A 21,677-nucleotide genomic window follows, 5' to 3' on the forward strand; every position below is an offset into this window, starting at 1 on the left:
CGCCACTTAGCCACGTGAATACCAGAAGTGCAATGACGTGCTTTCAAATTAAAAGCTGTAAAAAAAGCTATATAGATCATTGTTTCACTTGCCGTACTTTGTACTCAACTTCTCACAGTTTTGGTAAGTATCTATCAATAATAAGGGGCATGTATTAAATGTATACAGCAATTCCCAAGAAAAAAAGTTCTGCCCTTTCTAATTAAAGGCGAAAATGTGTTAATAAAAAGCAACAATCGTAACAGACGTACAGGCTGTGAAAGTTTCAATAACAAATAACGCCATACAAGCTAACAATAGTCTTTTGAGCCATTAATAAAACGCGATCACTGTGGGGCTGAAATCTCTCAACAGCTTTGTCACTCGTCTGCAGCAGATAAGGATTTTATTTTGGAAATCGTGACCGGAAACGTCGATGCTTTCATCCGCTCTGACTCCCGGTGTAACGGGACGCTCTCCTTGGTCTTTAACGGTCACCGATTCTGTTATAGTTTTCATTTTTCCACCTAAAATCACATTTTCCCTCCATCATGGCGGCCGCTGTCCGCCTTCTTCCCGCCGTTACGCTCGCGCTGTTGTACTGTTTTCCCGCCGCGATGTCTTCGCGCAGAGACGTGCTCGAGCTCGGGGACGCGGACTTCGACTACCTGGCAACGGAGCACGAGACCATGCTGGTGAAATTCTACGCTCCATGGTAACGGAGGGACGTTAGCATTAGCATTAGTGTGTTTAGCGAAAGGCGTTATTTCCGACGTGATAACCTGTTAGTGTGTCTTCCTGTTGTTATTTAGAATATCGTTTATGTCCCTTTTCCTCCTCCTCTCAGGTGTGGTCACTGTAAGAAATTAGCCCCAGAGTTTGAGAAAGCAGCGACCAGACTGAAGGGAACGGTCCAGTTAGCAAAGGTACTGTTGTTTTGCTGTTGTTTTTTTATGCAGCCCTGTCTCATGTGAGCTTAAAGGGTGTGAAACAGCTCAAATGTCCAGGGACACAAACATCAGACATACTTACTGACTGTAAGTCAGTTTAAGAACAACTATAATCTAGAGTTTATTTAAAATATTCTGATCTTAATTATTGGATATATTATATTAAATACTTTAGGTAAAAGCAGTTTGTGTCTCACCTATCTCCTCACCTGTCTTAGGTTGACTGTACGGCTCATTTGGAGACTTGTGGCCGTTTCGGGGTTTCAGGTTATCCAACTCTAAAGATCTTTAGGACTGGACGCGACTCAGGTCCTTACGATGGACCTCGCACCGCAGGTAAAAAAAAACAAACAAGTAAAATAAACAGACACACACTGTTTGCCAGTCTGTAAATATTTGTGTGTTCAGATGGGATTTATCACTACATGAAGAAGCAGACCGGCCCAGACTCAGTTCACCTGAAGACTGAGGAGAACCTCCAAACTTTCATCAACCACTACGATGCCAGTATTGTAGGTACGACTCACAGCTGTTGTGTTTCCTACGGCCCAGAGGCTACTCTGTATTACATTACTTGGTGGTACACATACTACTACTTGACATGACCTTCTGTTAGCTGATGTTACTGTACAAAGCAACTTGACCCAGGTGTTTTTGTGCCTCAGGTGTGTTCTCAGGTGCAGACAGCGCTCACCTGTTGGAGTTTCTGAAAGCTGCAGGTCTGCTGAGAGAACAGTTCAGGTTCGCTCACATCACTGATCTGAAGCTGGGAGCAGAGTATGGACTGGACTCTGAGTGGGTTGAAACACTATGTGATTTTTACTGTGGATGATTATTGGCATTGACTTTACAACGTCAGCTTAATTTTACTGCCTTTACCCTGCTATCACAGACACCCAGGCCCTAATGCAAAAATACACAAAAACCCTGAACTGTGAACATCAGACTTTTAATAAACACCATCACTACTTGATCAGCCTACAGTGAACTCAAGTTTACTTACAGATAAACAGAGCATTGTTTCACTTTTGGTCAGATGTGTTCATATGGTTAATTATTACCGCATGTGTTGTAGCATGAAGACATTTCAATTTATCTTCCTTTAACTTCCCACCAGAGTAAAACAAAATTTTTAAAAGTCGTTCTGATTGTGTGTGTGTGTTTTCAGGGGTGTGCTGTTGTTTAGACCGCCCCGGCTGGCTAATAAGTTTGAGGAAAGCGTTGTCGTCTTCACAGATTACCTGACCATTGGGTCTCTGAGGCGCTTCATCAGAGACCACATGTGAGTTTTTCCATTGACTCTGGTCACAGCTGCACCTGGTGAACATCAGCTGAACCTCTGTCTGTCTGTCTGTAGTTATGGTCTGTGTCCTCACATGACTCTGGAGAACAGAGATCGTCTGAGAGTTCGGGATCTGCTGACAGCATACTACGACCTGGACTATCAACACAACCCCAGAGGGTCCAACTACTGGAGGAACAGGTAACAACACAACCATTCATATATATGCAGATAAACATACGGATAAATACACACAGGCAAAATGTGTAACCGTTACCCTAGGACAGGTGTATTTAAGCCCCACTACCTGTGTCTTGTTGCCAGAGTGATGAAGGCAGCATCTAAATACACTGGGCGCGGCCTGACATTCTCAGTAGCCAATAAGAAGGACTTCCTGTCGGAGCTGGAGGACGACTTTGGTTTGGATACATCAGATGGAGGAGAGCTGCCGTTTGTCACAATCCGGACCAAACTGGGCCACAAATACACCATGAGAGAGGAGTTCACGTATGTACCTGAGCTGCAACGGGCTAAAGGTCCTGCTGAAGCAGGCTTAAGTCTTTTCATGTTAATGTGTCATAATTTTCGGAACAAATTTAAATCATGCTCACCTGTGTGACCTCATGCAAAGCCAGGTTGACACACTTCAACATTGTAACCAGGTAACTAAAGCTGATGTGTTTGTTCCAGGAGGGATGGGCAGTCCCTGGAGAGATTCTTAGATGATTACTTTGCACGTCAGCTCAAACGTTACATCAAGTCTGAACCCATACCAGAGAGAAACACGGCTGCTGTCAAGGTGAGACACCCAAGAACCCTCTGCTGTTCTACCTTTATTCAGATGTGTACAACTGGGGTGTAACATGTATGAACTGTGTCCTGTCTGGGCTCAGATCTCTGACCTCTGTGGTTCTGCAGGTTGTTGTTGCCGAGTCCTTTGATGACATTGTCAACGATCCAGAAAGAGATGTCCTGATCCAGTTTTATTCCCCATCCTGTCCACACTGTAAGAAGCTGGAGCCGGTCTACAGGGAGCTGGCGGACACGGTACACACATTTCACACTGATGTTGCTCCTTGTCACATTTTCATTCACATATGTTTTAAGGGAAAACATATTCTTGTGGAATAAAGTCAACATGAAAATAAACATTATAATAATATGATTGATTAGTAATTGAAATTAATTATATGAAAAAATATTTTCCCACGTGTCCCCAAAACAACAGGTTTCTGTCATTCTTTCTATAGAAACAGAACAGTATGGGCATGGTAGACCATTCTCACTGACCAATCACAGGTTACTGTGCATTGGCTAAGGCCTCTTAACATTTTAGGCTAAATGTAGCATGCTGCAGAGATATGGTCAATAAAAAAGAAAATGTCAAAAATAAACAAGGGACTGACATACACATAATTGACCTGCCTTCCCCCCTGGGCTGTTCTGGTGTGTTAAGTCCAGGGTTAAATTTCATTCCCAGTACTGCCCTGAATGTTAGTAAAATGTAAGTTATTGGCTGCGATTAACGCTAATGTAAGCATGGCACCTCTAAGGTGAGGAAACCAGAATTTCTAAAGGAAACACTAAGGTACCTGCACAGGTTTGTTGTGTGTTCAGATAGGCAGCAGCCGTGTCTTTAGAGCAGGTAATGTTGCTATGTATTTGGCGTGTTTTAGTAAGTGAAAAAATTTTGTTTCATTGACTGTGTTGTGTCTGGTCCTACACTGATCCTGATTGAGATTTTTAAATTTTCTCTGTTGCTCAGCTGAATTCTGATCCAAACATTGTCATCGCCAAGATGAACGTTGTTGACAATGATGTACCGCTGGGCTATGATGTGCAAGGGTGAGAACAGAGCTTTTATATGTGGGAATTAATTTAACTGTCAGATCCATGAACTGAGTCTAGCTTTCCTTGCTTTCTCTCTGTCTATGTCTCCAGGTATCCCACCATTTATTTTGCTCCAGTGGGTAAAAAGGACGAGCCCATACGATACGAGGTAATGCATTGCTTCTGCTCTTGTTTTTGCTAGAAGTCCAACAGGCACATGACGTCTGCTCTGTGTTTTCAGGGAGGACGAGAGCTCAAAGACTTCCTGAAGTTCTTGAAGCATGAGGCAAGTCACAGTCTGGTGTTCAGCGGGTCAAAGGATGAACTCTGACACGTTTTCATCCAACAATTAAGTCTGACGACAGGAACACAACCAGCTGGTCTTAGGTTTAGGGTTAGGGTCCCTAACCCTTAGGGACACTGATAGAGAACAGAACAAGAGTCCTGATCATGCTGGGAGACATGGACCTGAATCACAGACAGGACGTTATGAAAGGACAGCTGCTTATTTAATGAGTTAAACTGTATCCAATCAGATTCACCTATTATTACATAAATAACTGTCTATTATGATTTCATACATGACATTACCAGGCCACTTGCTGCTATTTTAACATCAGATAATTCATTTCCTAACAATTTATTTAGTGATTAATTTATACCATGTTACATGCTCACCAATGATATTCTGGGAAATGAGTGAGACAAAAACATGAAATAACTTTAATTTCATAACGAAAAAATACAGCAACATTTATGATTTAAAAACATTTTGATCACATGAAAAAAATAAAATCACATGAATTACCTGATAATAGACAATGGCATAAGTGAGGTTACTGCCCTTGTCAAATCTTGGTTATGTTACTACCATAATATACAATAAAATGGCATTAGTGCACAGAAATAAAATGTTTATATTAGTTGCAATCAGTTTCCTGAAATATGGTGCCTGTACGCTGTGAAAAGTTTTAATGTGTCAAAGTTTCACTTCTGTACTCCTGCCGCCTTCACAGCAAAACAAGAGAACCTGACTCTGGTTATCAATCAGTTTCAATCTGGTAATTTTCTTAATTTTTTTTTTTGTTTTGTTTTTAAAATGTTAGAAAATAGTGAACGTTGTTTCTTTGAGTCCAAGGTGACCTCTTCAATGTCTCGCTTCTTTAGTAGGTCTGATAGAAAGCGAGAAAATACAAAGTATGACACAGAGTGAGCACGTTGGTTTTTTAAAAATAATTCATGATTTCTCACTGATCAGAACTGTGTAGTTAGTTAGTTTTCTGGCTGATAGCTCGCTGTTGTTCACAGTAACATCACACAGGATTAAGACATCAAACTGCCTCTTGTTGAGCCCGGTCGAGAAATAACGAGCATTTTAACTTGATTAATCAAACCACGTATGAAGAAAAATGGGAGTTCTTATGTGACTGTAATCGCATTTCAAAAGGTGGAAACCGTTTTTGTTCTTACCTCTTCTGTCACTACACATGTTCCCTTAACTATGAATTTCATGCAATGTGTTTTCATTTTATTTTGTGCAACTTATTTATTGCTCTCAAAATCTGGACTACTTGGATATTTTGTTTTTGAATTACTTGTTATTTATTTGTATTTGAGTTAGTGTCTTTGTATATTTTGTGACCTTTACTCAAATTCTGTAAAAATCTATTCTGAGCCTTATTACTTGGAGAAATGTTTTACAGTTTTCACTGACATGGCGCTCTGCTGAGAATATTTAATAAATCTCACATATATAAAAATTTCTGTATACTGATATCAGCTCTGTAGCAACTAAAACCAGCTGTTTCTGACTGGAGTGATAATATTTAAAGGTATTTGTGTCACATTTAAAGATAAAAAGCTAAACTTCTGGAATAAAAATCAATACAAGTGTAAAAGTTACATCACTGATTGATGAGGAGCCATGTAATGTCAAGACAGATATAAACAATAAATACAGTATAAATTAATACAGAGATTAGTCAAGAAAAGAATATCTACAATTATGTAGTGTGATATTATTTGCAGATGTGGCACATTTTGCCACTAGATATTATTTCATTACATCTGATGATTGGTTTTAGGCCTAGCCAGTAATAGGAAGCCTACATATTATTTATTCATGACTATGTTAATAAACATAGATGTTACTTTTTGGAAATCGCTTTACTGATTCTAAAGGAGAAACCCAAGGACAGTGTAAAGTAGATTATACTAAAACATAAAAGAGGCACAAGAACAAGACAATACCACAACCACTGCATTTAATTTCAGACACTCGATTTAAATATTTATTTTAACATATTATTGGTTAACTGACAAGGTATATGCATATGACCTTTTTGAAATAAATCTTTAATAGTAGAAACTGAACTTCCAAGTAAAAATAGGCTATGAAGTCCTTTCACCATAAAGGGTTGAGACAGTTTCCACCTATTTCACCTAATTGACTCCATTGGTAGAACCGTTTGTCTATCACATTAATCCTCTCACCTGATTGGTCAGGCCTATGTTACTGTCCCCGCCCTAATTGGTTGAGCCCTCCTTCTCCTCGTGCCACCCAGAACCTTCCAGGTCGCCGCTGTCCGGCACGCGCTGTGAAAATGCTCGGCCAGCAGGTTTTAGTGCTCAGTGAGTAAACTCGCAACAAGGACAATTGATCTTTTAGCGTTTTATTCGAACTGGGAGTTACTCGGTGCTATTACCGTCTCTGGTGTGGAGCTAGTTGAGGTCGACACAAAGCGGGACCGGCGGCTAATAGTGGGGGAGCATGTGCTTCCTCCGGCCGACTGTCTGATGCTAACTGGGCTAACATTTAGCAACAGACAACGAGCTAGCACGTTAGCATAGTTAGCTCGTGTGTGAGACTGACTACGACAATGTTAACTTTACAATGACAATGCTAACTTCACAGGCAGCGTAGAGCATGCCGAGAGGCTAGGCTAGGCTAGGCTAGGCTAAGCTAAGCTAAGCTAACGTGTCGCCGTTACGTAGCACGAAAGTATAGTTAGCTTGCTAGCACACTAATGCAGCATCAGTCCGTATGTAAAGGTTTAGTATTAATATGTGTTTTTTTAAATGAACGAGCAGGTTCAGTAGACCTGGATATGTTCACCATAATATCACAGCGGTTAGGAATTTAGCTGCTCACGTTAGCTCCCAGTTATAACGTGAGCTAATCCGATAAAATGATGGGAAACAGCCACACCCGTCCGACCCGCTTGTCCATCGGCCGTTATCGCTTATTTGACGTTAATTTTTATCAGGTTGATCCGATCATCCAGAATAATTCAGAATTCCCTTTTACTCTGCTCTTGGTCATAGGGTTTCTTTCATATACCTCTTCGATCGACGGCAGAATTGGTTATTTAGTTTTAAATACGTTTTTTTATTTAGTTTTATGTACTATTAACATGTCACATAGTTGTATTATTTATGGGGATCACACCCGTAACATTTCATCTATCAGTATCTAAAAATCTGTTTTATGATGTAAAAATGAATCTGCTGCTGCTGTTTTTCAAAGTAAAAGCGCTGTGAGCAGTTTGTAAAGTGATTTGTACTGAGGTGAATTTCCTGTTGCTGTGCTTTTTTTCCCTCTGCAGATCAGAACATAAAGAGAGAGTCGGGACGTAAAGTCCAGACTGGAAACATCAATGCTGCAAAGGTCAGTTTGTGTTGTACAGAAAACCAGTTTCAGCCTGACACATGTCACAAAGAAATCTGAAGAACAAGATTAAAATCCAATAGCAGCAATTATCAAAAAATACTCATATGCAGTAAGAATGTACCGTATTTTTCAGATGTTTTGTTTTTTTGTTTTTTTTTTACTGCCCTGTGTCTTACACAGTTAAGCAACTTATATGTGTATATTTACAGTCATTTTGTTGAGCAGTCACTAACGTTAGATGACTCTCTTGACTCTTTTGAAGATGATATACTGCCAAAGAAGTAAAAAGGTCTAGGTTCACATTAAACCCTAGCTTGTAGTGTGACATGAGTGAAAATGCCACCCAAAAGAAAGAGCTCCACCGCAGACTTCACAGTGCTTCACAAGTAATAAAGTCTGCAGTGATTGTTGGCATTCGGACAACCTGTGAGAGGAGGAGGAGACACAGTTTCACCTCCCCTCACCCCGACGTCGGCGCAGTTGGTACTTGACGCAGATGAATATTGTAATGCACTTCTTAATGCTGCTTGTCTAGCCGACGTTCTTCATAGGCTAATTTAGACCATAATTGATATAATTAGAAATGAACATTTTTGAATCTCTGACATGATTGTGTTTCAGACCATTGCTGATGTGATCAGGACCTGCCTGGGCCCTCGGGCCATGATGAAGGTGAGATCCTCAACATCCAATCACAAGAGAGAAAATACCATAAATTTGATATCTTCATCAAATACCAACGTGTTAGCCACTTTAAGTGGCAGTGAATTGAAACTGGATAGTTAGAATAAAAGGTAAACTGTAATACTGTACATAACCTTCTTTTCAGTGGATATGTAATATTACAGTTTTTTAGACCAAATGTCTGGATTTACTTTTAACTTCACAAACTCAACATAAGCTCTTTCTGACTTTATACAGTGTGCTGAAATACAATAGTTCTCACTTCCAATTATTCTGAGGAGTAAGATTTTCAAGATACTGTGCTTTACTGCTGATAGGAGTTTGGTTTGCAAACACCAAATGGGCTTTTTCAATTTACAAGCAGTGAATCCTTCCATTAGACAGACTGGGACCAGTAAATGTTGACTGTGCCATAAACAAATAAGTTGCTGATTTTTCAATTAATCTGACTAATCAGTCACTAATTGTTTCAGGCTTTTTCAGATATGTAAAGTGGTATGTTCTGGAAAACTGAGTGTGGCCAGAACCCATGTGATATTAACCATTAATGTGTGGCTGACTTGCCTGTGCAGATGTTGCTCGACCCTACAGGAGGAATCGTCATGACAAACGATGGGAATGCCATCCTCAGAGAGGTCAGGAAAGCAATGAAAATCTAACTTTAACATTGACCTCTGACACTGTCACAGCATGACGTGTTTATTACTTCCAACCTCCATGTCGCTATGGCAATAGATCCAGGTGCAGCATCCTGCCGCCAAGTCTATGATAGAGATCAGTCGTACGCAGGATGAGGAGGTGGGAGACGGGACCACGTCAGTCATCATCCTGGGTGAGGACCACAAATGTGAACTGAGCCTCTTCTTCTTTCAGTGGCACAGCTGAGTGTTGTTTCAGTGAACTCACATCAGGAACAGGAAGTTCATGTTTTCTCACCTTAATGTAAACATTGGTGACAATAAATTCAGATGTTTCTCCTGCCACCAGGAATTGATTAGCCTTTGTTTCAGATTAACCCTCAAGGGTTGACGAGAAATGGCATAAAACGTCGTCATCATAGAATTTGTTCACTTTTTCTGTGCGTTTGGATGATGGCACGCTACATGGGTGAAGAGGCGTTTTGTATGTTCCAGACAGAGACGAATGGTTTACTTTGTCCTCAGAGGAAAAACACACCTCAGATGGTGAACGTTTGCATCTGCATTATATTGCACTAATTCCCTCTCAGCCACATTGATTGAAAGGCTCATTATGCAGGTCTTTGTTTTCTGGCCTTATTTCAGTGACTTAAAAATTTTGGTTTTTCACTAACCATGCATAAACACTGTTTTCTCAAAAACACAATCATGTATAAACTTGCTGCTCACATATTATTGTAGCCCATTTTGTGCTGATTACAGTGTTATCAGACTTTAGCCATTAATATGTTTAAAAGACACTGAAAAAAGCACAAATGTCAGGACATGTCAAAACTTGTCCAGGCCCCAAAACACCCTCAGACCCCAGAGGGTTGAATTAACTTCTCTTTGGCTCCATATTTTTTACCCCCAAACACAGTCTGAGAACAGCAGCTTTAGATCAAACCCCAGATGTCAGACAGATGTAGACTATAGCAAACTATAATCTAGTGGGAGCAGTGACTCAGGACAGTTTCACTGGATGTAATGTCAGCCTGTTAGTAAGTGTGTCACTCTGTGTGCTCAGCTGGAGAGATGCTGGCTGTAGCGGAGCAGTTCTTGGAGCAGCAGATGCATCCGACCATCATCATCAGCGCGTATAGACAGGCTCTGGAAGACATGCTGGACACCCTGAAGGAGATCAGGTACACTCGTGTTAAAAACAGAAACTGAGATAGTGTCTGTAAACTATATGATGAGGCTGTGGGACAAGTGGACAACAATAAAACTGTCGGAGTTGAAATCTTGGCGATCACATGAGACTGTGCACACAAACCAGAAAACAGTCAAATTATTTTTCTTTCTTTTTGGTCTGTGACTGTCACAAGTTAAACAGGCTGGAAATGTCAGTAAGTAATAAATGTTTTTACCCACCCTCCAATCCCATCCATCCTGTCCTTAGCACCCCTGTGGATACGTCAGACCGCTCCATGATGTTAAAAATCGTTCATTCTGCCATTAATACCAAAGCTCTGAGCCGTTGGTCTGAGCTGGCCTGCGGCATTGCTCTGGATGCTGTCCGCACTGTGGAGCTGGAGGACAATGGACGCAAAGAGATTGACATCAAGAAGTACGCCAAGGTGGAGAAGGTACGACTCTGAGGACACCTGGTCTCTGGTCATTTGCAGCTGGTTTATCCTCCCATTGGTCTAATACTTGTGGTGTTCAGGTTCCAGGTGGTATTATCGAGGACTCATGTGTCCTCAAGGGAGTTATGGTCAACAAAGACGTGACTCATCCTAGGATGAAACGCATGATCAGAGAGCCACGGATCGTCCTGCTCGACTGTTCCCTGGAGTACAAGAAAGGCGAGAGCCAGGTACTCATACACACAGTAAACTCAGTACTACACAGTAATGCTCAGTACCAGATAATAATGCACGTAGTTGTACTGCCATACAGTAATAAAAACCTCTGCTGCAGGTGTTCATCATGTATGTGATTGAGTAATGCTGTGTGTGTGTGTGTCTGCGTGTGTACTCTTATGTGCAGACGGACATAGAGATCAGTAAGGAGGAGGACTTTGCACGGATCCTGCAGATGGAGGAAGAATACATCCAGCAGATCTGTGAAGACATCATCCGCCTCAAGCCAGATCTGGTCTTCACCGAGAAAGGCATCTCAGGTACATCTCACACCTGTGTTTTCAATGAAAACATCACATGTAATCAAAGCACAAACTGATGTAAGAGTGTTGTGTAGTTCCTGATTTGCCTGTTTTCCCTTTCAGATTTGGCACAGCACTACCTGATGAAGGCCAACATCTCCGCCATCCGCCGTGTCAGAAAGACTGACAACAACCGCATTGCCAGGTAGAATCACCCAATGATCAATGTTCTATCATGAGCCGTAGTACCTGGTGATTCTCTGGTTTTAGTCGGATTTACTCTTTAAACAGTAACTGCCTTCTGATAACCTGCAGGTGTGACCTAGCTCTGCACCACTGAACATGAGACACAGGTTCCTGTGGGGCCTGAGTGGACCCAGGTCCTGTGGCTGGTGCCATGTTGTTCAATGTGCTGCGTCACAGCTCAGTGTTACAGCTTCTCACTGAACTGACACACCTGTTCAGTTTTCCTTTCTCTTCAGACATTTGTAGAGTCGCTTTCTAAAATATCTGGAGCCTCACTCAGCTGCTCTGCATCAGTATTTTCTATTTTCTTTTCACATAGTAAACTCTTTGTCCGTCAGGGCTTGTGGGGCTCGTATCGTCAGTCGGACCGACGAGCTGCGTGAGGAAGACGTTGGTACCGGGGCAGGGCTGTTTGAGGTGAAAAAAATCGGCGATGAATATTTCACCTTTGTCACTGAGTGCAAGGACCCCAAAGCCTGCACGATCCTGCTGAGGGGTGCCAGCAAGGAGATCCTGGCTGTGAGAACATCTGGATTTATTTCTTCATTATTTACGGTTTTACACATTTCGCTTAGTTTGAACTTTGAAAAATGCACACACAAAATGTTTGTTAAACTCTGTACACCTGGTGCTGGTCTTCAGGAGGTGGAGAGGAACCTGCAGGATGCCATGCAGGTGTGTCGTAACGTGCTATTGGACCCTTTCCTGTTGCCGGGTGGTGGCGCTGTGGAGATGGCAGTGTCAAAACGCCTGACGGAACGTTCCCGTGCTCTCACGGGCATTGAACAGTGGCCTTACCGTGCCGTGGCCCAGGCTCTGGAGGTCATCCCCCGAACCCTGATCCAAAACTGTGGTGCCTCCACTATCCGAGTGCTCACATCCCTGAGGGTATGAAACTTTAACTTTATCTGTCAGTAACTTTTTCTTTGTTTTCATTTTACCATTATTGTTGAAGTAATTCAGACATCTGGTTGACATCCAGTCCATCCAGACATCTGTTTGGCATTATCTACCTTGATTCTGTGTTTTCAGGCCAAACACACTCAGGACAACAGTGTGTGTTGGGGTGTGGACGGAGAGACCGGCTGTCTGTCCGACATGTCGTCTCTGGGGATCTGGGAGCCGCTTGCTGTTAAAGCTCAAACCTACAAGACCGCTGTGGAGGTCAGGACCAGGCCCAGATCCTGATACATGACTCCCTGTCAGAGATGTGGACTCATTATATCCTGTTTCTGTCTCGTTCTGTTTTCAGACCGCCATCTTGTTGCTGCGCATTGACGACATCGTCTCTGGTCACAAGAAGAAAGACAAAGAGGAGCAGATGGGAGGACAGGGAGCGGAGTAGAGCCACATCAGTCCACATCAATCCAGACTTACATCAGTCACTCTGTGTGTGTGTGTGTGTGTGCGTGTGCCAGTGTGTGTGTGCGTGTGCCAGAGGACTCGCTGAAACTTAATAAACATTCAATAGTCAAACTGTTTTCATTCATTTTGTTGTTTGCAGCATGTGTTTAGCTGTTTAAATCAGTCACATGTCAGTGTGTGGATGCGTGAGGAAATAAAAATCTGGTTTCTTCTCACCAGTTTCCCTCTCTCATTAACAGAAAATTTTGTAGCTAAGATGTAGTGACACAAATGTGCTGAAATACACAGCACAGAATAATGTGGAAATACATTTTTTTTAGCTGAAAGTAGATAATTGAAGTGTAAAAGGCACATGCTTGTTCTTCCTGTAATGAAGCTGTAACCTCAGTTTGAGGGAAACCTCGACCTCACAGCCACATGACTGATTACTTTTCAAATTAATGAGCTAATTACAAAACCTTTGTTCTCTGTTACATATTTATTTGCACCTTTTCCTTTTAAAGAATATTGATTTTCATGTATTAGTCGTCACGGTGCTTACACTGACAAAACAATGTGCAGCTCTGTCGAAACCTTTTATTTTGTTTTCCAAACAGCGTTTATTAATAATCGAAGTAGCTGCGACGTTTGAAATGTATTAAAATACTTTTTCCAAATTATTCTGACGTATTTGAGTTGAAGTACTGGCAATACTTCCACCGCAGTGTTTTTACACTAGTAATAGTAATGAAGTAAGTAAATCACAAGATTAAAGTCCCGTGAGATTCCGCCTGATCACGTGGTTTTACCAGCTCTGATTGGCTCATTTATAATTTAGCCTTAATATTTATTTGGTATCGTCAGTTTAGTGTGTTTATTGCTTCATATCATTTACCGTATCACAGCCTTTGTCTGTTTTGAAACCGATTGTAATCAACTAGTTATTGATGAAAGAGAAAAGCTCTATCGGGGGGCGGGGTCTGTATGCCGTGAGCTGACATATGACGAAGCGGGTCATGTGACCGCTGTGTTGCTCGGTCACAACAACGATGGCGGCAGCGGTGCAGCTGCGACTTTGCGGAGTTTTTTTGATTTTTCTGTTTTGTCTTGTCGGTTTGTGTCAAAGTTTGTTCAGCAGAGGAGACGCCTATAAAAGACAGGTGAGCAAATTCAATAAAAATGAAAATGTTTCAAAAGATCAACGACCGGCAAGCAAAGAACAAGGAAGTGAAAGTGTCTCAGGTTTTAATTTATCTTCCTGTTTGCGTTTATGTTTTTAATCACATGTTTTAAATGCACTTTATAGCTTTATCTTTCTCCATGTAGTCTAGTGTTATAGTTCAAATCTGCCAAACTAAAACAGCACAAATAAATTAATAATCGTTTTCATCAAAAGTTCCTCTTGTTCTCCAACTGTCTGTTTTATCTTCAAATCAAATTTAGTCTCAGATGATTATCACGTTGCTTAAATATTTTATGAGAAAATGTTTTATGTCATACTTTAATGTACAAGTTGGTTTGTGTTTTTCCTTTAGTTTTATTCTGAGGAAAATATATTTTAAAAACAAACGAGAAAATGTGACTTGAATTGACCTGGTCCCTCCATAAATACAGAAAACTAATGAGGTGAATGTATTTATAATGTACCCTCACAAAAAAAAAAACAGTTTGATCAGATTTTCTTCTGTCTAAGCTGCTTTTCAATCAAGCTCTCATCTGATCAGCCCCAGCCTTTGATCGCTGATGATTCTTCTCTGTGCTTCAGTTGTCGGTGGAGTTGAACCCCGGCTCCAGGCCAGCTCTTACGGATGGTGACCTGCTGCACGTGAGAGCCGTGGGGAACAACGACACGCTGCATTTCCTGTTCTGCAGCCTGGGAGCGCCGACGCTGCTGCTCGTTCACACCAGCTCATCTAATTCTACTGTGACGGTCTGGTTTCTTTTGGTTTATATGCTCATGTTTGTAGCTCATTCAACTGATGCTTTGTGCCTGAGTTTAAATACAAGTAATAGGAAATAAGAAAAATAAATAAAAGCTTGTTGTTTCTGTCATCGCTCACTTTAAACGTCAGTGTGTTGATCTCGCAGTTGCATTACCAGCTGACAGCTGCATTAACGTCTGTCTAATCAGGTTCACATGTGCAGGTGAACCCAAAACACCTGTTCTATCATGAAGGTGACTTTTCTGATGCTCAGTCCTTGTTGTTAATTCAGTTCCATGTTTTATAACTGAGTCAGAGATGGGAACTTATGCTGCCTGGTTTTGGTCTTCCCATGACATATACCAAACTGGTTTAACACCAGGTGGCATCAGAGCAACTCAGGTAGAGCAAACCTGATGAGCTGAATAATTTGTCTCCTCAAGGCCATTTTTTACATCCTTAAAGTCCAGCCCAACACAGAGTCAGAGAGAGCTTAGGACTTTGACGTGAGGAAGGAAGATGGCGGCAAGGGCAGACACATCTCCTGTAAGGACAATCAAACTACCACCTCACTAGAATGGATGCTTGGTGTTGATTCTGTAGCTCTTCAGAAAGCCTACAAAAAGTGTTGACTTGATGAAAACATCTGTCTCCCTGATGAATTGCCTAATAAGGATTCTGTCCCTGGTTTCCCTGGCTGTTGTGGAGGTAGCTTCTGAGCAACCTACTGTAAATGAATCTCTTTTCTCAATGAATCTGTTGCTGATTCTCTTTTATGTGACTTTTTAGCTTGGATGCACTTTCTGTGTACCCTAACCCTAATCACAGATCAGAAGTAGTTATCCACCAGTGTGGGAGACTTAAAACAGCCCACAGAAAATTTCTAGCCTCGCACTTACTAATTGTCTCACTCTGGTCTGACTCCCACTACAATACTAGCGTAGCTTCGTCCTCTGGCCGTAAGATTCCTTCACTGGGAGCCAAAACCTCCTTGTATCTGGGTAGCTTGGCTGCTGTGCAGCCAGTCACTGATAAGGCTGTCCCACTTCATTGCAAGATGGTGCTAAAACGATATGATCAGATGAGCCAGATCTTCTTCTCTTCTGGACTCCACAGGGACCATGCCTCCCAAGACGGACTCTGCTCATAACACTCAAGGTCAACTCTGTCAGCTTGCCACCCTTCAATGGAATCCCAACACACACCTATGCCCTCTACCAGCACAAACTGTTCTCTGTTCTAGATAACTATGGCTCACCAGATGCTACACAAGCAATCTCCCTTCACCGTACAGGAATTTTCTTCTGAGGTCCCTTCTTCCAAACTGGCACCTACAACCAGAAATCCACCCCAGCTCAACACAAACCCCTTGTTATCAATAAAGTTACTATCTCCCCTAGTATTCCTCTCTTATTTCCTCTGTAAATATTTATTATTGGTGACTCATCAATCAGAAGTCTTGGTTACAACCAATGTGCTACACATTAGACATAGGAGACGTTTTTCAACAGCATTCCAAGGTCACTATTACTTCCCTTATTGGATCTGCACTAGATTTGCAAGCTCTGTGTGATCTCTGGCCCTTTCCTACCGCCTTGCTTCTGCAATCTCTGCTACAGATCAGACAACTTTATCTGGGGCTTGAGGACTTCTCTTGATGATCTGGCATACACTTTGTGAACTTGTTCTCTTCTTCTTTGTTGTTCTCACAGTTTTTATAGTCCTTGATTTTTAATTGTGTTGCTTTGTTGGCTTAGTATAATCTTTAACCATTTCTGTCATAAGTCTTACTCTTTGTGCTGATGTTAGGTATTGTAGTGTTTTGAGGTTGCTTTTGTCTTTCAGGTGGACTGGCTTCAGTTTTTGGCTCGTAATACCAGCGGCACCTTGAAGGTGGAGCCAGAGAGCAGCATCCTGTACAGCACTGCTGTCGTCTTCAGCCGGGTGAGAAAAATCCACCTTAAACAGTCTGTCTGCCTTAACTCCACAGAAATAGAAGTTTTTTTAATTATCATTGTGTCTAATCAATTGACTGTAAATCTGAGTTTATCTGACCTACACCAGTTCTTTTCCATCATTGAATGAATCATGTCTCTCTCACTCCAGCTGTGGGAGTACAACGACGTTAATGACACAGCTCATCCAACTTCTGAACTTTTCCCTCCGTACGAGCTGCAGAACTTTACCTGGTCTCATCTCAACCTGTCGGGTTCAAGTGCTTTGCTCTGCGGAGTTGCTGCGACCTTTGTGAATGGAACGCTCTGCTTTCAGGTCAGAACTACAGCTGTTGTCAAGGTGATGCCAGGGTTACATGACCTTTGACGTGATGCTGGTATGTGTCATGGTTGTTTTCACCTAATGTTGAATTTTAACCCAAAACTGTTTTATCATCATCAGCACGTGATGACAAAATGAACAGTGGTGGTTGATACTCCATTGATCCTGTTTCTTTCTCCCAGTTGTCGGTGTTTGCGTCAGAGGGGCGTGGCCAGTCTTTGCCCCACCTCCTGCACTCGGCTAACTCCTCCCAACTGAGCTGGTGGCTTGATGGTGTGTTGCCACAGGCTACTCGTTCCAGGTTCTTATTGGAACTGCAGGCAGTGGGTGGTGCCTACCCGCTGAGCAGAGTGGACGTTCATCGATCAATTGACGATGAGTTCACACCATCAATATTCAAAGTAATCAATAATCAGAATGACGTCTGATGGCTTAAACCCATCCTGTTGACCTCTGACCTCTCAGTGGATAAACAATGTCCTTCCTGTTGACCTCTGATCTCTCAGGTGTCTCAGTGGGTTTCGTCAATGAATGGCAGCTCTGAAGTTCTGGGTTTTGTGCAGTGGAAGCCGGTGGCGTACCGTCAGTCAAATCCAGCTCTGGAAAATGCCACACCATGCCGTCACACTGAGCCGCAGCGCCAGAGTGGCGAAGCAGTAGCGGCAGCATCCGGTTTGATCCGAGCATTCTACTCAGAACCACAAACTTTCGGACTCAACATGAGCTTTGGCCTCGCAGGAGACCCGTTCTACAATAGCACCAAATTCCTGGGCTGGTCTGTGGCAGTTTCACCTCAGTGATTCCTAATGATTATGATCAAACCATAAATTTACCTCCTCTTCTTCGTGTGTTTCATCACTCCTTTAGGACCATGTTGGTGGGCGTTGGTTCGCCTCCTGTTGACTCATTCTCTCCAATGGTTCTTGCAATCATGGCAGTTGGTCTGGGAACTCCCATGATCCTTCTGCTGGTTGGTGGACTCTGGGTCTGCATTCGTAAGATGACAGTGGATTCAACAATAGCCTACGAGCCAATCAACTGACGGGTGGGTCCCAGCCAATAGGATAACAGAGACCGTTTTTAAAATTTGCCTTTTGTGTTGATGGACCAATAACACCACTCTTTTGAAGACTTGACTCTTGACAGTCAAGTCAGGAACTAGGAGACTTTTTAAATTAAAATGTTCTTGCCCTGTTTTTAGTGGTTAAGAAAACTCTTGTTTTTGTGTGGTGAAGCTGATGCCGCTTATTGATCTTTGGTTAAAATAATAAAATGAATTATATTTCTAATTATAACTCCACTTAAAGCCACTGGACTAGCTACAAATGTTTTTGAAAGACTCATCCAATAGTCAAGAACAGTCGACATTCTATGTTATTATTCTTATTTTACACCTGTAATTACTAACTTAAATCATCCGTCTTGAATAGGAAAACCTTTAAAACGCGCCGCTAATATATAGTATTTTCATAAATTAGACCTGCAGGGAAGTGCGCTAGGGTCCAAACACAAAAAAAAAACTGGGGCCCAAATTGGATCAGATTCAGACTGAATTACAAGTTATCTTGAATAAAGATTTCAAACTGTATGTGTTCTGATGTTTAGTTTCTTGTGGAACAGGTCTTCAGGGTTCTATGGCCCTAAAGCAACTACAGACTCAAAACATTAACCACTTTGTGGTTCTGGTTTTAGTGCTTTTAGTTAAACTATCAGCTGCTGGTCCAAAGACAAAAGTTTCCTCAAGACATACCATCTCAGATGTGGGTGCAGTAGGGGAATACAGTGAATTGGTATCTTCCAGTTTCTGACTGAATGCACCTGATCCAGGTAACCAGCAGTGTGTTGAGCAGGGCCAGTTTTTTTTTTTTTTCAGGTTTTAATATGTGAATGAAGTTTATTTTTACAGTACTAAATAATTTTCTTTATTTAATGCAATTATTCTATTATGTACTATTGAGTTCATCACTGATGTATTTTAACAGACTTTCCTTTCATCACTTTATTTAGTCAGAAACCTCACAGAGAAACAAATGCAGAAAAATAAGACAACATATTTACAGTTACTTCAAACTAACATAATTTCATCGAAACTTTACTGACAGTTCTAGTACTGCATTTAAAGACACTGAGACTTGGCTGCCAGCTGCTGAACAAACATTTTAAACCAACAAGGACAAATTCACATCTTCATCAGCTGGTCAACTAAATGTCTTGTCAGACCTCTTACAAACAATCGGAGAAAGATTTGATGTCTCAGATTTACTCAACTATGGAGGAACTTATTTTCTGTCATGTTTTCTGAAAGTACTACCAACATAGGACGATTTTCATTTTTATTGAGTGAAGACTTGGTTGTTGTTGAAGAGGACAAAGGATCCCTCCAGACTGCTGCTGGTTTGTCTTCTACTTCCATCTCATCACATTAAAACAGTCCAGTTGTTTAGTCCTTGTCCCCTATAGACCACAATTCATCCAAAGTCTGAATCAATTTGATCTGTTGTTAAAATACTGCCGTGGGGTCAAACCAGTCTGGTGAACTAGATAGACTCGATCTGGCGGCGGACTTTGTCAGAGGCGAGGCGGTCGAGCCAGCGCTGACGGAAGACCACCAAGACAGCGAAGACAGACGTCAAAGCCAACGTGGCCGCCTCGAACTTCCAGAAGAGATGTTCCTCCATCACAGCAGAGCGACAGCTGGGGAAGAACAGGTTGTATACAATTACAACATTTGAACATCTTTTCAAGGGCAAAGCCATCTCTCATTTCAGCATGAAGAACCTCAGGTTATCTGCTGGGTTAATGATTATTAAGACTCTAGTTTTCTTAGTTATCTTTTTAGGAGTATATTAAATGTAAATGCGCCAGGTGGTTTTGTGACTAACTCATTGTCTCTATCTGACCTCTTGTACTCATCTCTGTTGGATTTTGTGCAGTTCACTCTTTCCACGTATCCCGTCTGTGCACAGATCAACCACGACTTCTGCAACACAAACACAAGCTGAACATGGGTCCTTGAAAAATGACAAATGTTTTGTTTGAAAAAGACAAACTGTTTTGACGGAAGCACTTACTGACTGGAAGGCGTTACACTGTGAACACTCTGTCGTCACTATGAACTCCTCCAGCAGCCAGCAGGGGGCGACCACAGGCTTCACTGCTGCACCAGAACAAGAACAGCAGCTGTCAAACTCAAGGAAAATACAGCTTTCATTTTCTTGGTCATGTTATGTGACATTCAGAGACTGAGTCCTCAATGTTCCCAGACGTCTTTGCTGCTGCTGTTTCCTTTTACCTGTGGTCTTCTCTTCACTCAACAGAGCCGCTCCAAACACTCTGAAAAGCACAAAACATCAGACAATTCTGGTTAGGGACTGAGACACTGCAGGTCATTGTCAGGTTTTTTTTTTTTTTTTTTAATGGTGCCAAATCCAAGGTGCTTCATTTACAAAAACCTAATTGACAAACCGATATTTTTATTTATTCAGGTTTTTGTGATCTGTCTGTGATTTGATTTAGTGCAGACTGACCTGAGAGAGACAAGGCCCCAGAATAGAGCATGGAGAATGAGGACTCGAGGCCGACAACACGCCACAGGGATCCGACAGTCGCTCTCCATCAGCCACCCTGACACTTTGCTATTCGTTACTGAGCAGGTCCGGACCAATTTATGGTCAAGCTCACAGCTACTGTCTACTATCAGTCTCTCTGCTTACATGGTGATCAGACTGTATTGTGTTAAGGCTCCATTGCTTCTGAAACCTGTAAGATAAAACAGATTCAGCATTAATCAATCAGTCAGGTCTGACCTGGTTATTATTGTCTTCTGCTCAGTAACAGCACGTTCACTTCTTCCATTTTAAAACAAACATCATTCCAGACCGACGTATTTGATGTTCTCGCTATTTCGTTGTTTTGTCAAAAAGCATTCCAAACGCTTATGTTAATCACAGAGCAGGACATAAGTTATTTTCATTACTTGTACAATGAATTCATTCTTTCCTTGCTGACAGCGAAAATATAAACAGACTCAGATTACCAGAATGTAAATCAATAAACAGTAGCAGCTCCTCATTGATCAGTTATCCAACTTTTGCTTCAGGCGACAAAAAGATCTTTGTTTTAAATTATAGTTAGTATCTGCTTAAGTCACGTGACCGACACGTGATAAACTTATTTTGTTAGTCAGCTGTCCTCAGGCCTTAGCAAGTTAGCTAACAGGCTAACCCCAGTAATTAATTCTGGAATCAGTGACTACGAACGTTCAGAACGTTCTACGTTAAGGCCGTTCTACATTTAGGACGTGAAAGGCGACAAATTAAAAGATTACCGTGATACAATAGCTGTTACGGTGTGTCATATGTTTGGAAGTACATGCTAACCCTAGCTAGTTAGCTTCAGCTCTGAGCACTCACCGGAATCCACTGGAAGAGCCGCCATTTTAAAAGCACGGGAACCGAGAAGAGGAGAAAACGGCTTCAAACCGGCGGAGAAACCAAGTAACCGTGAACAAGTAACGGATATCTCGGTTAATCCCAACTGAGCCCCGACTCTGTGCGCAACTGGACACCGACTGGTCAACACTTCCGCTGTAGGTCCTTCAGAATAAAGTCATAATCTGTGTGACAAACTGACAGGCCATGAACAAAGGGCAGCCGACATTACGGTTCACCCCTGGCTTTTGTTATTATCTAGTGTTTCATTAAAAATGG

General features: G+C 41.8%; 4 protein-coding genes across 6 annotated transcripts; 3 read left to right on the forward strand and 1 right to left on the reverse strand.

Moving 5' to 3' along the window:
* Window positions 1–440: 440 nt before the first annotated feature.
* pdia8 (protein disulfide isomerase family A, member 8) lies at window positions 441–5,770 on the forward strand. Its single transcript, XM_026299468.1, has 13 exons — window positions 441–694; window positions 827–905; window positions 1,148–1,265; window positions 1,338–1,445; window positions 1,595–1,724; window positions 2,098–2,211; window positions 2,287–2,412; window positions 2,536–2,718; window positions 2,902–3,010; window positions 3,130–3,258; window positions 3,977–4,056; window positions 4,153–4,210; window positions 4,283–5,770. Exons 1-13 carry the CDS (start codon window positions 531–533, stop codon window positions 4,370–4,372), a joined length of 1,488 nt encoding a protein of 495 aa, XP_026155253.1. The 5' UTR covers window positions 441–530; the 3' UTR covers window positions 4,373–5,770.
* Window positions 5,771–6,575: 805 nt separating this feature from the next.
* On the forward strand, window positions 6,576–12,901 carry cct3 (chaperonin containing TCP1, subunit 3 (gamma)). Its single transcript, XM_026299466.1, has 14 exons — window positions 6,576–6,672; window positions 7,647–7,708; window positions 8,333–8,383; window positions 8,968–9,030; window positions 9,131–9,227; window positions 10,100–10,217; window positions 10,475–10,661; window positions 10,742–10,891; window positions 11,065–11,197; window positions 11,303–11,384; window positions 11,764–11,944; window positions 12,068–12,313; window positions 12,458–12,589; window positions 12,678–12,901. Exons 1-14 carry the CDS (start codon window positions 6,645–6,647, stop codon window positions 12,768–12,770), a joined length of 1,623 nt encoding a protein of 540 aa, XP_026155251.1. The 5' UTR covers window positions 6,576–6,644; the 3' UTR covers window positions 12,771–12,901.
* An 871-nt stretch (window positions 12,902–13,772) lies between these two features.
* On the forward strand, window positions 13,773–20,589 carry glmp (glycosylated lysosomal membrane protein). 3 transcript variants are annotated; one of them, XM_033325434.1, is made up of 8 exons: window positions 13,773–13,929; window positions 14,535–14,699; window positions 16,537–16,635; window positions 16,798–16,962; window positions 17,151–17,369; window positions 17,475–17,743; window positions 17,836–18,013; window positions 20,490–20,589. In XM_033325434.1, exons 1-7 carry the CDS (start codon window positions 13,819–13,821, stop codon window positions 18,008–18,010), a joined length of 1,203 nt encoding a protein of 400 aa, XP_033181325.1. In that variant the 5' UTR covers window positions 13,773–13,818; the 3' UTR covers window positions 18,011–18,013; window positions 20,490–20,589. The 3 variants fall into 3 exon arrangements, with proteins under 3 accessions (XP_033181325.1, XP_026155255.1, XP_026155254.1); XM_026299470.1 differs by having other exon boundaries at window positions 20,485–20,572; XM_026299469.1 differs by lacking the exon at window positions 20,490–20,589 and having other exon boundaries at window positions 17,836–18,406.
* jtb (jumping translocation breakpoint) lies at window positions 18,940–21,677 on the reverse strand. The gene is made up of 6 exons (XM_026299472.2): window positions 21,381–21,677; window positions 20,496–20,727; window positions 20,261–20,301; window positions 20,040–20,125; window positions 19,869–19,948; window positions 18,940–19,662 (listed from the first exon to the last, which is right to left on the reverse strand). Exons 2-6 carry the CDS (start codon window positions 20,582–20,584, stop codon window positions 19,506–19,508), a joined length of 453 nt encoding a protein of 150 aa, XP_026155257.1. The 5' UTR covers window positions 20,585–20,727; window positions 21,381–21,677; the 3' UTR covers window positions 18,940–19,505.

The sequence above is a fragment of the Mastacembelus armatus genome, chromosome 11, assembly GCF_900324485.2.
Source record: "Mastacembelus armatus chromosome 11, fMasArm1.2, whole genome shotgun sequence".
NCBI classification, from domain to species: domain Eukaryota; kingdom Metazoa; phylum Chordata; class Actinopteri; order Synbranchiformes; family Mastacembelidae; genus Mastacembelus; species Mastacembelus armatus.

Coding starts and splice junctions, on each gene's coding strand:
- cct3 (XM_026299466.1), top strand. CDS start 6,645: ATGCTCGGCCAGCAGGTTTTAGTGCTCA. Junction 10,662..10,741: donor AGTACGCCAAGGTGGAGAAG/GTACGACTCTGA, acceptor TGTGGTGTTCAG/GTTCCAGGTGGTATTATCGA. Junction 11,945..12,067: donor CCAGCAAGGAGATCCTGGCT/GTGAGAACATCT, acceptor GCTGGTCTTCAG/GAGGTGGAGAGGAACCTGCA.
- pdia8 (XM_026299468.1), top strand. CDS start 531: ATGGCGGCCGCTGTCCGCCTTCTTCCCGCCGTTACGCTCGCGCTGTTG. Junction 906..1,147: donor GAACGGTCCAGTTAGCAAAG/GTACTGTTGTTT, acceptor CACCTGTCTTAG/GTTGACTGTACGGCTCATTT. Junction 4,211..4,282: donor ACGAGCCCATACGATACGAG/GTAATGCATTGC, acceptor CTGTGTTTTCAG/GGAGGACGAGAGCTCAAAGA.
- jtb (XM_026299472.2), bottom strand. CDS start 20,584: ATGGAGAGCGACTGTCGGATCCCTGTGGCGTGTTGTCGGCCTCGAGTC. Junction 20,302..20,495: donor TGGGGCCTTGTCTCTCTCAG/GTCAGTCTGCAC, acceptor TGTGCTTTTCAG/AGTGTTTGGAGCGGCTCTGT. Junction 19,663..19,868: donor AACAGAGATGAGTACAAGAG/GTCAGATAGAGA, acceptor GTTCTTCCCCAG/CTGTCGCTCTGCTGTGATGG.
- glmp (XM_033325434.1), top strand. CDS start 13,819: ATGGCGGCAGCGGTGCAGCTGCGACTTTGCGGAGTTTTTTTGATTTTT. Junction 13,930..14,534: donor GAGACGCCTATAAAAGACAG/GTGAGCAAATTC, acceptor TCTGTGCTTCAG/TTGTCGGTGGAGTTGAACCC. Junction 17,370..17,474: donor TCACACCATCAATATTCAAA/GTAATCAATAAT, acceptor CTGATCTCTCAG/GTGTCTCAGTGGGTTTCGTC.